The sequence below is a fragment of the Berghia stephanieae genome, chromosome 3 (genome assembly GCF_034508935.2).
Source record: "Berghia stephanieae isolate SIO BIC M18660-M18661 chromosome 3, UCSD_Bste_1.3, whole genome shotgun sequence".
Lineage (NCBI taxonomy): Eukaryota > Metazoa > Mollusca > Gastropoda > Nudibranchia > Aeolidiidae > Berghia > Berghia stephanieae.
In genome coordinates, this window is record NC_088362.1 from 64,732,853 (window position 1) to 64,747,852 (window position 15,000).

The window sequence follows — 15,000 nt, forward strand, 5'->3', positions numbered from 1 at the left end:
TTGGGTTGCTCACTCATTAATGGGTTGCTGCCCCATTAAAGGGTTACCCACTCATTGATATGTCACGCACTTATTAACGTATAGCTGGAATTGTAATGGGTTGCTCACTCACCGATGGGTCGCTTTATAAGTATAGGTTTGCTGACTCTTTACAAGATTGTTGACTCATTAATAGGTTGCTCATTCATTGATGGGTCACTTCCTAATTATAGGGTTGCCGACTCTTTAATGGGTTGCTCACTCATTGATGGGTCGCTTTCTAATTAACTGTTTGCTTATTTGTGTCGGGATTGCTGATTTTTGGGTTGCTGACTCACTGGTGGGTCGCTTACTAATTAATTAATTAATTAATTGATTACTAATTAATTAATTAATTAGTGGCTGACTCCTTCGATAAAGAGTTACTGAAATGTTCGTGTTTAAATCCCTATTGTTGTGTTGCTCTTATAGAGTAGATGAATCAGCAGAGTTATCAACCCTTTTTTTTTTTACAAGTTATTCTTAATAACACGACATAGCCAAAATGCACCACAGACTTTACAAGAGTCTCCCTATTTCCTGCGGCTATGTGGTCTAATGGTATGACACTCGCTTTCGGAACGGAAGATCCTGGATTCTAGTTTCGCTCGGCGCATAATTAAGTCCTTGAAGAAGACTCGTTACTCGCATTCTCTCATCGTACTCAGGTGTAAAAAGAGTACCTGCCCGTTAACAGCGTTGTCTCTGTCCAAAAAATTGTAACATCGCCTAACAGGCGTCATATCCCGTCCTAAATATTAAATGTTGCTATTGGCCAGGAACCCCTTGTAAAGCGTTATGAGAACATTTAGTGGGTGTCAATTCTTGTCATTTTAAACAAATGTCTTTTGTCAGGCTTGATCCTTCAGTGGCTGAATTGGCTCCGGCGTCTTTATGGGGTGGAAATCAAAGTTCATCAAAATATCCACAAAGTCCCTAAAGATAAAAATCTTTATATATATATATATATATATATATATATATATATATTATGAGCCAAGGTCAAAAGGTGCCAATTTTTTTTCTCAAAATAAAAGTGACATAATAGTCCATTTATGTTTCTATATGTGTAGCAAAAACCCTGTACTTCATGAATCAAAGGCCCTTTAGATAACTTTAAGGTCTAACGCAGCATAATATCGTCAACAATGCCTATAGGTTGCTGGTGTCACCTGTGACCGGTGACACCAAAATGAGACAAAAAACTCAATAACCAAATGATTTTTGTTGAGTATCAAACTTTATTTAGTAAGTTATAGACAAAACGACACAATCAACAACAATCATAGTACAATACTTTTACCAACTATTGGAGAAAATGTTGCTTTTTGGTGTCATTGGTCACAAGCAACATAGAATGCAAATATATTATTTCATAAAAATGTTTGTACATTAACAACAACAACAATATTGCATATTCTTATTACCAGCAATGTTCAGAAACTTTTGGAATAAAATGTTGGCACAAAATGTGACCAAAGCATATCCTTTTTTAGCGACATTGTGTCACTTGTGACATTAGACCGATGACACCATTACTTATGTCACAAGCAATACCAAATTGCAATTTCGACAATATATCATTAATTTCAGTCAAACCAGTTTAATAACCACAGTTAAATATGGAATTTAATAATATTTCAGAAAGCAAAGGCTTCAAAAATAAAAATATACATGGAAATTAAAGCATCTGAATGTGACTTGTGACATAACACCGGTGACACCATTACTTATGTCACAAGCAACACCAAATCACACTTTCTTCCATAATATATCATTATTTTCGGTCAATAAAGCACAATAACCTACTCTAAAATGAAATTCAATAATATTTTAAGAAACTAAATACCTCTAAATCGGAAATATACTTAGAAATTAGTTATACCATTGTTGCTATTACTTTGCTCAAAATCGGCACTAGAACGCAATTTTGCCTCAATAAATCAAGAATCGCAACTGAACACATGTAATATAGCCTGTTAAAATGTAATTCAATGACATTTCAAGCTTTGAAGAACATGAAAACAGAAATACACTAGAAACTTCAAACTTAAGTATCACCTGTGACATTTTAAGCAATGACACCAATGGTCACAAAAAGTACCAGAAGTCAGACAAACACTAGATAAATATCAGCCATGGTAATGAATTCATGTAACCATACGGTAACATCCACCCTACTGCTCAAATCTGCTAGTTTGTAGTAATTTAGTGTGTTAATAGTAAATCAAATCAAATTTCTTGACAACCCTTCTATTTATCTGGATTCGTCAAAAGCTTGAGTTTTGTCTTTTTCTTGATTGATACAACCCTGAAACATAAAAAAATTAGAATTACAAGGAAATAATTAATTGTGTCAAAATCACAGTCTTATGTGAGATGTCATAATATCATATTTGTAAATAGAATAACAGCTGAAAACATAATTTTTTGGTGGCACTTTGTGATATCCAATATAAAGTGTTGCTTGTGACAATGTAAAATAGCGATGACACCAAAGTTCAACTTACCTTTTCTCCCTGGAGCCACGCTGGAAAGGCAAATGAAAGTGCTGCACTTCAAAGACTGGTAAGAAGGGTGGATCAAAATTGCGAATCGCCATTTAACGAAACAAACTTCCACGTGTTCACGCATGTCGTGTTGCTTGTGACAAATGACACCAAAACCAATAAACCTCAATATCGGTAAAACGGTATACATTTACTCCAAGATTTGAGTTCAGATAGTAAATCTATGCTTTTTTCTCATAATAAAACGTTTTATAAACATTAAACATGAGCTTTAAAGTTTCGTGTTGAGTCTTAGTATTGTGCTGTGTTTGATGACACCAAAGGTCACAAGCAACACCAACTTTTTAAGAACTCTATATGAAACTTATTCAGATATGTAATATACTGCAATTGCGTTTAAATGTAAATTTTGACTTTATACTATCAGTCAAATTTCAATCACGTGAGCTAAAACATCACATTTAATTTCTAGATGATTTCTAAAAAGGTGATGCGTTGACCTCGTTTTAAGCACATGCCAAACAGCATTCAAATTTCACTTTCAAGTTGTTTATTTCATATTCTGTTGAACAGAGTATGTTGAGCTATTTCATTTTATCTCTTCTTCATATTATTAATTGATTATATGCATTAACCCAATGAAAAAAGCCCCTAATTAAGTAAAAATCAAATTTTCTTAACACTGGTATCAGGCGGGCACCTTTTGACCTTGGCTCATATATATATATATATATATATATATATATATATATATATTTATATATATATAAATATATTTATATATATATAAATATATATATATATATATATATATATATATATATATATATATATATATATATATATATATATATATATATATATACCTTCATTGGAGGTGTACAAAAACGCACCATTTTTATGCACCTCCGTTGACGGTGTAAAAAATGCATCGTTTTTATGCACCTCCGTTGGCGGTGATGGTTGATTAATGAAAATAAAAATGTTGCTGCATACGTCCATGAGGTTTAAATAGTTTTAGATTGTAGTTTAGCACGCTGTTTAGTGATTACCGATGTACGTTTATACAATGATAATAAATTAAAGAATAATAACAATAATTCTAAAAATCAAAGGTAAAAAGAAACATGGCAGACAAATACTGATCTCAAATAAATAAATAATTTTAGAAAAATAAGATCAAAGTTTTTTTAAAAACATGATTAAAAAGTTTTTGAAAAACAACAACAACAAAAAACAAGAAAAAACCCAAAACAAACATAAATGATATCTCTCTCATTAAAGTAAATTTAAAAAAAATGTCTGCAATGGGAATAGAACCCAATACTTTCAAGGTTAAAGTCTGACAGCTTGTCCACGGCGCTACGGAGCCACGTGACTGTTCATCGCATTCAACAATGTGTTTCTAAAACATTATTTTACCTTAAATACAAATCATATTTTCTGGTTTTATATTTGGATTTTTTAGATTATTATTTTTTTAATATAAATTTATTAACAAAAACATCCTACAGATGGCAATATAACTTTCGCCATTTGCCAAAGACAGAAACACAATATCGCTGATGAAATTGGGTGGAATGCGCATGCGTGCGTGACGGAGGTGTATAAAAACGATCCGTTAAGATACACCGTCAACGGAGGTGCATAAAAACACTACGATAAATTATAGAGAGAAGTGAGTGAGGAAGATTAGATCGGTCAGCTTTTATAACACGTGGCTACGTGACAGAAGGTAGAACGAAAAGTATTGACTAATTTGAAATTAATTCGAGGGAAGGCCATTAAAGGAGAGATGATCTAATATTAGAAGGTAAAGCTTTTCTAAGCCTACCGAAATATAACTGGAGTGAGATGAATTCAGTTCTTACTAAAATAAAACTGTAATAAAATAAATGTGAATAATCTTTACTGTGACAGTCTGGATGCCTCCTCTTGCCTCTTGTCAGACAATCAAGCAATGAATGAGTAACAGCGATCATGGACATTTCTGGTCCCGACAGTGTTCCCGTATTTTGGTTTACGGAAGTGTAGTTATCGATTGCATGCGGGCACAATGAATGATTATTGATCTAACCCAAAAGGCAGGTACATTAGCAGGCTATATTGTTTAAAGGCCTATTATAGTGTTGATGTCACCAATCAGTTATCTGCATACACAGAGCTGCCAACTTGAAATTTCAAAAATTCGTGGTTTCCAAAGGAAAAAGAAGAAGAAGAGAAAAAAATCACTTTAAATAGCTTAATAGAGACAAATTACTTTGCAGTCAGCATGATCCAAAAATGGTCCGAAGTCCTGAATACAGGCTTTAAGGATCTAAAAGAATTATTTCCAACAAGATTCATCGAATCAATGCTGAGAATTCATTCCTATAGCGGAAGCCAATTTTTCCTAATTCTACGAATAATTCGTAGTACCAAGCAGTTCTGCATCCTTGATCAGGTCCAGCAATAGTTCCGGTCAAATCTATGGGCTAAACTTATTTTGATAACATAATCAAATAAAGTGGGTAGAAACGATCTTGTTTTATAAGTTTGGCCCTTGTTGGAATAGGGTATTTAATGAATGCATTTTCTGTCTAATTCAGTCCTTTGATTTGGGACAAGGTGATGATTACAAAATGACGGAAACACACGGGACTGTCATCTAAGCGTTGTGGTGTGTGCACATGTGTTGGTGTGGTTGGTGATTAGTGCTGTTCGTGCACTTGTGGGCACCATCAAACATTGAGAAATATTGTTTACAAGTTGTGCATCTATAGTATTCAGCTATGTGTTCTTGTTGTATGACACTCACCTCCGGATCGGAAAGTCCTGGGTTCGAGTCCTGCTCTGGACGGCGCGTAGCTGAGTCCTTGTAAAAGGCTCTTTACTCACATTGTCTCACCATACTCGGGTGTAAAATGAATACCTGAATGTTAACAGCGTTGTCTGTGCGAAAAAAGCAATATCGTCTGTAAAGCGTCATGTCTTGTCCTATACGTTATGTGATGCTGTTGGGTTGGGACCTCTTGTAAAGGGCTTTGAAGGCTTTAAGCGGATATTGCGCTATATAAAGAGCTCAATCTTATTTTTTAAATATAGTATTCACTGTGCCGAGCACAATTAACCAATAAACTGCCTACTCTAGAAAGGCACGAATTTAAAAACTTTTGGCTAGAAATTATGTCCTTCAAATAAAACTATTTACAATGAACCTCATTTGGCAAAACCTCTCAAACCTGGGACCTCGTTGGATCTTCTTTTGGTCCCAGATTTGAAAGTTTTTACCAAGATGATGAAGAACATTCAATTCGATCGATACTTGAAAGCCAAAATTTTAAATACGTTTATTTCCAAAGTACGACTGTTAACTAAATAATGGACAGAATCGACTACAACAACAACAACAACAACAACAATGATGATGATGATAATAATAATAATAATATTAATAATAATAATAATAATAATAATAAAAATAATAATAATAAAAATAAATAATATAATAATAATAATAATAATAATAATAATATAATAATAATAATAATAATAATAATAATAATAATAATAATAATAATAATAATAATAATAATAATAATGATAACAATCATAATAAATAACATTTCTACAGCGAAGAACCACGACGATGCCGTGCTCTATCCGCTAGCAAATGCCTAAAATAAATGTCTGTGAACCAACGGAGTTAGTAAAACATTTAGCGATGTTGAAATGTGTTTGTATTTTCCTTGTCGTCAGATGGAGTAAAATGTGTTTGTAACGTGACATTTGTATGGTTAAAAAAACTATACGAAATTTGTTGATGGAGTATACGACGTAATTGTAACGTGACATTTGTATGGTTAAAAAACAATACGAAATTTGTTGATGGAGTATACGACGTAATTGTAACGTGACATTTGTATGGTTAAAAAAACAATACGAAATTTGTTGATGGAGTATACGACGTAATTGTAACGTGACATTTGTCTGCCTTCAGGGATATGTCGTTGTTGCAAAATAAATCATTTTTATATTATTCATGATACAATAATAATAATCACTTAATAGCAAGTGATTCAAGAAGACTAAAAATTTACAAGACAAAAAATATTCACCCGTTGCCCTGGAAATTGAAATTGTTTTGTGGGCACATTAGATTATCATTACTTTTTAAAAAGACAAAGGGTCAAATTCTAATGGAGTAATAGCCGACGTGCACCTAATTGGAGGTCTGTAACCAAATTTGGGCTAATTGTTGTCATGGAAGTGACGCAAAATATTGTCTAATATAACAATGTTAAAATAGGCCCACTGGTGGGTTCGAATGTCAGGCTTGCATACATGTTTCCGTCGACTAATAGCATTAAAATAAGCATTTTGATAGATCGATGAATGATGAAAAAAAAAATCAAAGAGAAATCAAACAAGCTTTTTGAGATGCAGGGCTTTATTTTTACTTTATGAACGTTTAACTCAAGAAATGTGAAAAAGCATAAAAATGACAAATTTTACGAAAAAAAAAATCCAAAACAGAACAACTTTTTAAAATATTAAAACTGCCTGTGTGTGTTTTTTTGAAAAATTGCTTTGTCTATAATCTGTGAATGTTTTAAGGCTTTATAGTAAAAACTGTAGAAGTGATAAGTAACAGGGGTAAGGCGGTATATAATAACCGTATTTGACTGACTTGACTTAGATGCCTTTCGCGTCTCGACCGAAAGATCGGGTCGCCTTGGCTGTTTCCAGTATTTCCTGTGTGGGGTTTCTCCAATATTGCCGGTCCTCTGCTAGGGTTCTCAGATTTTCAAGGTCCCCTGCCGTGATGAGACTAATGCTTTGTCCAAGTGTTGTGAGGTTTTTGTTTAGGATCACAGGGAGTGTTGTGATCGGTCTTCCTCTGAAAAGGTTCCCGTGTTTTTGGAAGTATCCCGACATGGCTTGGTTAGCTGGTATGTTTTTGTCCCTGCGTAGTATGTGACCGAAAAGTTGCCATCGTTGTTGTAAAATGTCAAGGGAGATTGGTCTTTCTTTTGTGATCTTATAGAGTGATTCATTTGAGATCTTTTTTGGGTATTTGATGTCCAGTACCCTTCTTAGCTGTGTGCGATGGAAGGCATCCAGATGTTCTTCTTCGGATTTTGTCAACGCCCAGGTGCCGCAGTTATACAGAAGTACCGGTTTTACAAGAGCACGGTACAGTTTCAGTTTGGTTTTTCTCTTTATTTTGTCACCTCTAAGTGCGGCGTTTGATAGCTGTTTTCTTCTTTGTACATCCTCGGTGTCTCCAATTAGTGAGCCGACTTTCTTTGTTCTTTTCCATTCCTCTTTGTTCCTCGATATTGTTGTAAATTCGGTTTTATTGGCATTGACTTGGAGGTTATATTTCATGAGGGTATTTTGTATGATGTCTATATTTGCTGGTGTTGATCCAATAAAATCGACATCATCTGCATAGGCGATTTCTCTAGGGATTGCATTCTCAATATGAGTCGTTGGTTTTGGAATAACTTTTCGAACTTCTTTCAGAGCGTGTTCTAAGTATATTGTGAACAGAATCGGGCTCAGACTATCTCCTTGGGGGGTCCCGATGTTACTTTCGAACTGCGTCTGTTTTGTGGCCCCGTATATCCTTGGTTGTATCTTTGTGTTGCTGAGGAGAAATCGGATTATTCGGAGCTCGTCTTCGTCAACTATGTCTGTTAATATCTCCAAAAGTTTTCCTCTGTCGATCGTATCAAAGGCTGCGGACATATCGATTCCGGTTATTGTTATGGATATGTTTTCTTTGAGTGCCTTTGCTGCCAACCATTTATGTGTCCATACAACGTCCGATGTGCTTCGGTCTTGGCGAAACCCGCTTTGGCTATGTGATAGATATTTTTCTATTTTCGGTCTAATTCTGTTGAGGACAATAGTTGACAGTGTTTTTCTTATGGTATTCAGTAATGTTATTGGGCGCAGGTTGTTTACGGGTCCTTTCGTTTTTCCTGGTTTTTGTATTGTAATCAGGACACCGCTGTTTATGTCCCAGTCTTTGTGTGTTGAGAATGTTTTGTTCATTATGTTTGCAATGCTCAGATCCAGGGAGAGGGTACCGCATTTCAGCACTTCAGCGGGAATTTCATCTTCGCCTGGGGATCTGTTATTGTTTAGGCACTTTATGCTATTTCTAACTTCAGTTGTTGTGATGCGGTTGTTTAGGTCTCTAGGGTTTCCTGAGAAGGGCGATATTTGTGAGACTTGTTTGTGAAATTTCTGCTGGAAGTGGTCAGTTACAATGTCAAGGATATCGTTGGGATTTGTTGTCTGTTTGCCAAATTTATCCTGTAGTTTTGGGTTCTCGAATGGTTTTCGGTTCAGAGATTTCGTCGCTTTGAACATAGACGATGCGTTATTTTTGGACTTTTCTATGTCTTCCACTTTTTTGTCTAATTCCTCGTTTCTGTGTTTTATTGTAAGTGATCGAATTGAATGCAGTATTTTGTTTCGTTCCGTTTTCAGGTTTATTATTAAGCAAAACAGCAATCCAAACAATGAATGGAAAGAGACGCAAGCGGCAATGAAATATGCGGGGGAAGAAAGTGCAGGCTCTATTAATACAACTAAGAACAAACCAAATCGAACGCCTAACATCGCTATTAACGATCTATCGCGGCAACAAAAAGAACTTAGGATCAGGATACAAAACACGAAAGACTCGGAAGAAATAATAAACCTGAAAACGGAACGAAACAAAATACCGTATTTTACTATTATTATTATTATTATTATTATTATTATTATTATTATTATTATTATTATTATTATTATTATTATTATATTATTATTATTATTATTATTATTATTATTATTATTATTATTATTATTATTATTATTATTATTTATTATTATTATTATTATTATTATTATTATTATTATTATTATTACTCGTATTATTATTATTATTATTATTATTATTATTATTATTATTATTATTATTATTATTATTATTATTATTATTATTATTATTAGTAGTAGTAGTAGTAGTAGTAGTAGTAGTAGTTTGAAAAAAATATATATAATATATATATATATATATATATATATATATATATATATATATAATATAGTGATGTTTTATATTATCTTTTGGAGCTTAACCTAAACTTTCCAATGATGTATGACATAAAAGTGCCGATTTCATAGTGATAATGTTACTAAAAAAATAACATTTGATATTGGAAGATTTTTTTCGATGAGCCTGGACCGAACCCATTATTAGACATGTCACAAAATTAAACAAATTTAAACATTTTTTCACGTTAACCGTCATAGCTTGTATAAATTAAGTATTCGAAGTTTGAAGCATGTAAAAGAGAAATATATAAATTTTGATATTTGGTGCCAAAATTTAAAGTCACCTTCGATATCAAAAGAAAGTTGGCACTGTCGATCAACGCATACACATGTCACGTTACAAAAACATCATATTATTTATAGTCCTATTTGATATACACGATCACTCATTTCGATTTGTTTCTCTCAAACTGTGGTATGTATTGTCACGAATCATTGCATGCAGTCATAGATTTTACTAGACCAAAATGAATCCTATTAATGAAAAATTTATATTTTATGTTTGTCACCCAATCGATAATTCTTTGATGTTTTGCGGTGTATTCATTTTTACCACCCAGAACATTAGCATTTTACAGTAGCACACACAACATAACGTAATGAGGACCACTTTTAAGAAGGGGCGTCGTGAGGACACAGAGTAGATTTCTTGACCATTATTAACCCCACCACCTCAATTGGCTTCAACAGTCATGATGTCACTTCCCTCGTAATGATGCATAGTAACTTAGTAACTGGCTCTCATCCATCGGAACAACGGCGGACGCCCTTATGAAATATAAAAGTGTATCCAGAGGAGAAAAACATTATAGATACAATCATGTTTTTACTTTTATACATTCTGATCACATGAAATATGAAAAACTCTAGCCAGCATGAATAATAAAAAGTACCAATCAATTTTCTTCGTTTAGAACCACGCTGCTCGCCGTTGCTGGACGGCGTGACATCAGACTATTGAATCCAATTTCCAAACAAAACAAACCAACATACACCATTCCAACCCCTGAATTACTCGCACAATATTGTGAGTGATTTTTAGTCAAAAGGGGAAGAATACGAATATAATATGTCCAACACGCTGCATATACCCTTTTTGTTGTTAGGAATATTTCTTATGAAATGTGTGTTGCTCAACGATATGAAACACGTTGTTTGAAAATATATGGTAAATCTACTAATTCGTGATTTAAGGCAGGCAGATTCTTGGTTTTTTATAGGCCTTTAACAAGCAAGCTTTTGAACCATTTGTTTCTCCATGAGCAAAAATAATTAGTAAGGTCTAAGCCATCATGTCAAATTATAACGAAATTTATCAGACGGTTTCAAAGATATGAACCAAAGAGTGTAATTATGAATTTTGAAACTGACTATACCAAAACAATTTATTATTGTTTATTAAAGCATACCAGTGTCATGCTATGACATTTCCCAGGTTGATATCCCAACTGGACGTAGAATGATGATAAGAGTAACGTCAAATAAACACAACATGCGTGGGTTGTTTGTATTTCTTCTATTTATAACAAGCGTGCCTGGCATCCGACCTAACATCCCTACAGACTCGGCCAATCTACATGATTCCAATGAAAGAAACCTTACGTCTACACGCAACACATCAAATCTACATGATTCTTATGGAATAAACCTTACGACTACACACATTACATCCAATCTACGCGATTATTATGGAAGAATCCTTCAGTCTCCACACAACACATCCAATCTACTCGATTCTTATGGAATAAACTTTACGTCTACATACAACATATCTAATCACGTTTACGACCTGGAATATTTAAATACAGAAAAAGCTGACAATAAAAATGGATATGGAAAAGTTGGAGATTTATACAAAAGGCTTTTCGACCCCAAACGATATGACCCCAGGGTTCGTCCTGTCTATAACCAAAGCAAAGCAATTCTAGTGGAAATACGACTGAGGCTTTTTGAGCTAATATCTATCGATGACGTGGCCCAGTGTATGGTCATTAATTGTGTCATTGATATAAATTGGAGGGATGAGGTGTGTATACTATAACCGGTTCAAAAAAGAACAAAATACAAAATACAGAACGTTTCGGGTTAAAACACTTCTTCAGGCATCAATTGACAAATTAAAAAATATATACATCATTTTAAATCTAGATAGATGGCAGAGATATATTTCACATTTAATTAATGTATGTTTATATTGTTTTTTTGTTGTTGTTGACTGAAGAAGGGGTTTGAGCCCGAAACGTTCAGTGTCTGGATTATGTGTTGTTTTTCTTTGGAAGCTGTTATATTCTTCTCTTTATGGTTGCCATTATTGGGCGGTATGGTCGAATATTTTTTCTCATTATTCGGCCTTACGGTAAGATAATCTTTCTCATTATTCGACCGTTCGCTGAGACAATTAATTTTCTCATTATTCGACCGTACGGTGCAATGATTTATCTCATTATTAATATATTGCGATGATATATAAAAATTAATCGCCCGTGCGCCACACCATTATATAATTCGACCAATCAATTGTTTTAGAGATTCGGTATTTGTAAGATTGCTGTAATTGTAATTGTAATCTTATCTAATATTATGCTGCTATGTGGTATGATACTCGCTTTCCGATCGGAGGTCTTGGGTTCGAGTCCCGCTCGGGGCATAGTTGAGTCCTTGGAACATGCGCTTCACTCGCATTCTCTCACTGCACTCAGGTGTAAAATGAATAACTGGCCGTAAACAACATTGTCTCTGTTAGAAAGACTGTAATATCGTCTAACGGGCGTCATGTCACGTCCCACGTGTTACGCACGTGATGCTGTCTGTGAGGGACCCTTTGTAAAGCGCTTTGAGCACGCTAAGTGGATATTGCTCTATATAAAAGATCATGTTCTTTTGTTTTGGTTTTAATCTGCAACTAGATGTTGATTAATAGAGATAATCATTTTAATTCCCCCTATTATCTCTTTTTCAACTACTACTACTACTACTACTACTACTACTACTACTACTACATACTACTACTACTACTACTACTACTACTACTACTACTACTATACTATACTATACTACTACTATACTACTACTACTACTATACTACTACTACTACTACTACTACTACTACTACTACTACTACTACTACTACTACTAATAATAATAATGATGATAATAATAATAATAATAATAATAATAATAATAATAATAATAATAATAATAATGATAATAATAATAATAATAATAATGATGATGATAATAATAATAATAATAATAATAATAATAATAATAATAATAATAATAATAATAATAATAATAATAATAATAATAATAATAATAATAATAATAATAATAATAATAATAATAATAATAATTGCCCCAAAAAATGGAAATCTTTCAGACGTCAGCTAAGGCCAACATAACCTTAGAATTTTTGTTTTTGTAATCAAGGGTTTTACGGCGCTTGCAACGCATTTAGGTCATATCGGCGCCAGTAAAAAAATAGAAAATGGAATAATAAAAGATTCTAGAATTACAGTAAAAGCACCCGAGAATAAGTAAGACAAAATGGGAATTAGTTCAAATAGGGACAGGTATAGATTCCAAGAACACACTATCAGTGTTCCCAGTACTTCCCTTCTCCATCGCCATTTTGTGTCTCTCGTCCCCACATCACCTTTCCGCCAGATGACTTCCGCTTTCTTTTTCTGGTGATCTAAAAATAGTAATGATACGGTCGGATAATTTTTCTCATTATTCGGCCGTACGGCCGAATAATCACTTCGTTTCTTTATTACTTTTTACAGTCTACGCTAAGTGGATATTGCTCTATATAAAAGATCATGTTCTTTTGTTTTGGTTTTAATCTGCAACTAGATGATTAATAGAGATAATCATTTTAATTCCCTCTATTATCTCTTTTTCAACTACTACTACTACTACTACTACTACTACTACTACTACTACTACTACTACTACTACTACTACTACTACTACTACTACTACTACTACTACTACTACTACTACTACTACTACTACTACTACTACTACTACTACTACTATACTACTACTATATAATAATAATGATAATAATAATAATAATAATAATGATAATAATAATAATAATAATAATGATAATAATAATAATAATAATAATAATAATAATAATAATAATAATAATAATAATAATAATAATAATAATAATAATAATTGCCAGGGGCAGTTGATTGTGAACAACACAGAACTATTAGCCTAATGAGCCACCTCAAAAAATTTCTTTTGAAGATAATTTTACTAAGAATAAGAAATAAACTACGACCTGAAATTGGGGAGATGCAATTTGGTTTTGTTGAGGACAAGGGTACCAGAAATGGAATATTCACATTATCAATGCTGATGGAAAGATGTATTGAAGTAAATAAAGATCTGTATATGTGTTTCATCGACTATTCAAAAGCCTTTGATAAAGTACAACACGAAAAACTATTCAAAATTCTATCATCCTTGGACATTGATGGTAAAGATTTAAGAATATTACGGAATTTGTACTGGGAACAAGAAGCAGCAATGCGTGTTGACAACGAGCTAAGCAGTTTTACACCTATTAGAAGAGGAGTTAGGCAGGGGTGTGTTTTGTCTCCAGATTTATTCAACCTCTATAGTGAAATGATATTAAGAGATATCGAACATAAGAAGGGGGTGTGTATTGGAGGAAAGAATGTAACAAATCTGAGGTATGCAGATGATACGGTTCTACTGGCAGAATCTGAACATGAACTACAAGAATTACTGGATGTTGTAGTCAGGAGTAGTGAAAATATGGGACTGGAACTGAATATATCTAAAACAGAATGCATGACGGTATCTAAAAATAATAACCCACCAGCCTGTGTAATAACAAGCAGAGGACAAACAATACAAGAAGTTGAATGTTTCAAATATTTAGGCTTCAATGTAACATCCAATGGAAAATCAGATTGTGAAATAAAGAAAAGAATAGGTATGGCGAAGAATGCATTCAACCAGCTGCATACAATTGTGAAAAACAGGAATATTAGCATGAAAACAAAAATCAAAGTCCTGGATTGCTATGTACTGTCTGTGCTGCTATATGGTTGTGAGAGCTGGACCATAAACAAGACCATGGTTAAAAGACTGGAGGCAGCGGAAATGTGGTTCTACAGAAGAATGATGAGGGTGTCATGGGTGGAAAGGAAAAGAAATGAAGAAATTTTAGAAATGGCAAACAGAAAAAGATCACTGATAACAAAAGTCATCAAACACCAAATGGAATTTTTAGGACACATTATCCGCCACCCTGGTTTGGAAGTACTCGCCTTGACTGGAAAGATGAATGGAAAAAGAATAAGAGGAAGACAAAGAATAACTTATTTGA

General features: G+C 33.5%; 1 protein-coding gene across 1 annotated transcript in view; it reads left to right on the top strand.

Moving 5' to 3' along the window:
* The first annotated feature begins 11,118 nt into the window (after positions 1–11,118).
* The window catches only part of LOC144969319 (neuronal acetylcholine receptor subunit beta-2-like), a 15,355-nt gene continuing 11,473 nt past the window's right edge, over positions 11,119–15,000 (top strand). Inside the window, exon 1 of the mRNA XM_078908428.1 lies at positions 11,119–11,652. Within this exon, the coding sequence (XP_078764554.1) occupies positions 11,119–11,652 (534 nt within the window). The remainder of the gene's footprint in view (positions 11,653–15,000) is intronic.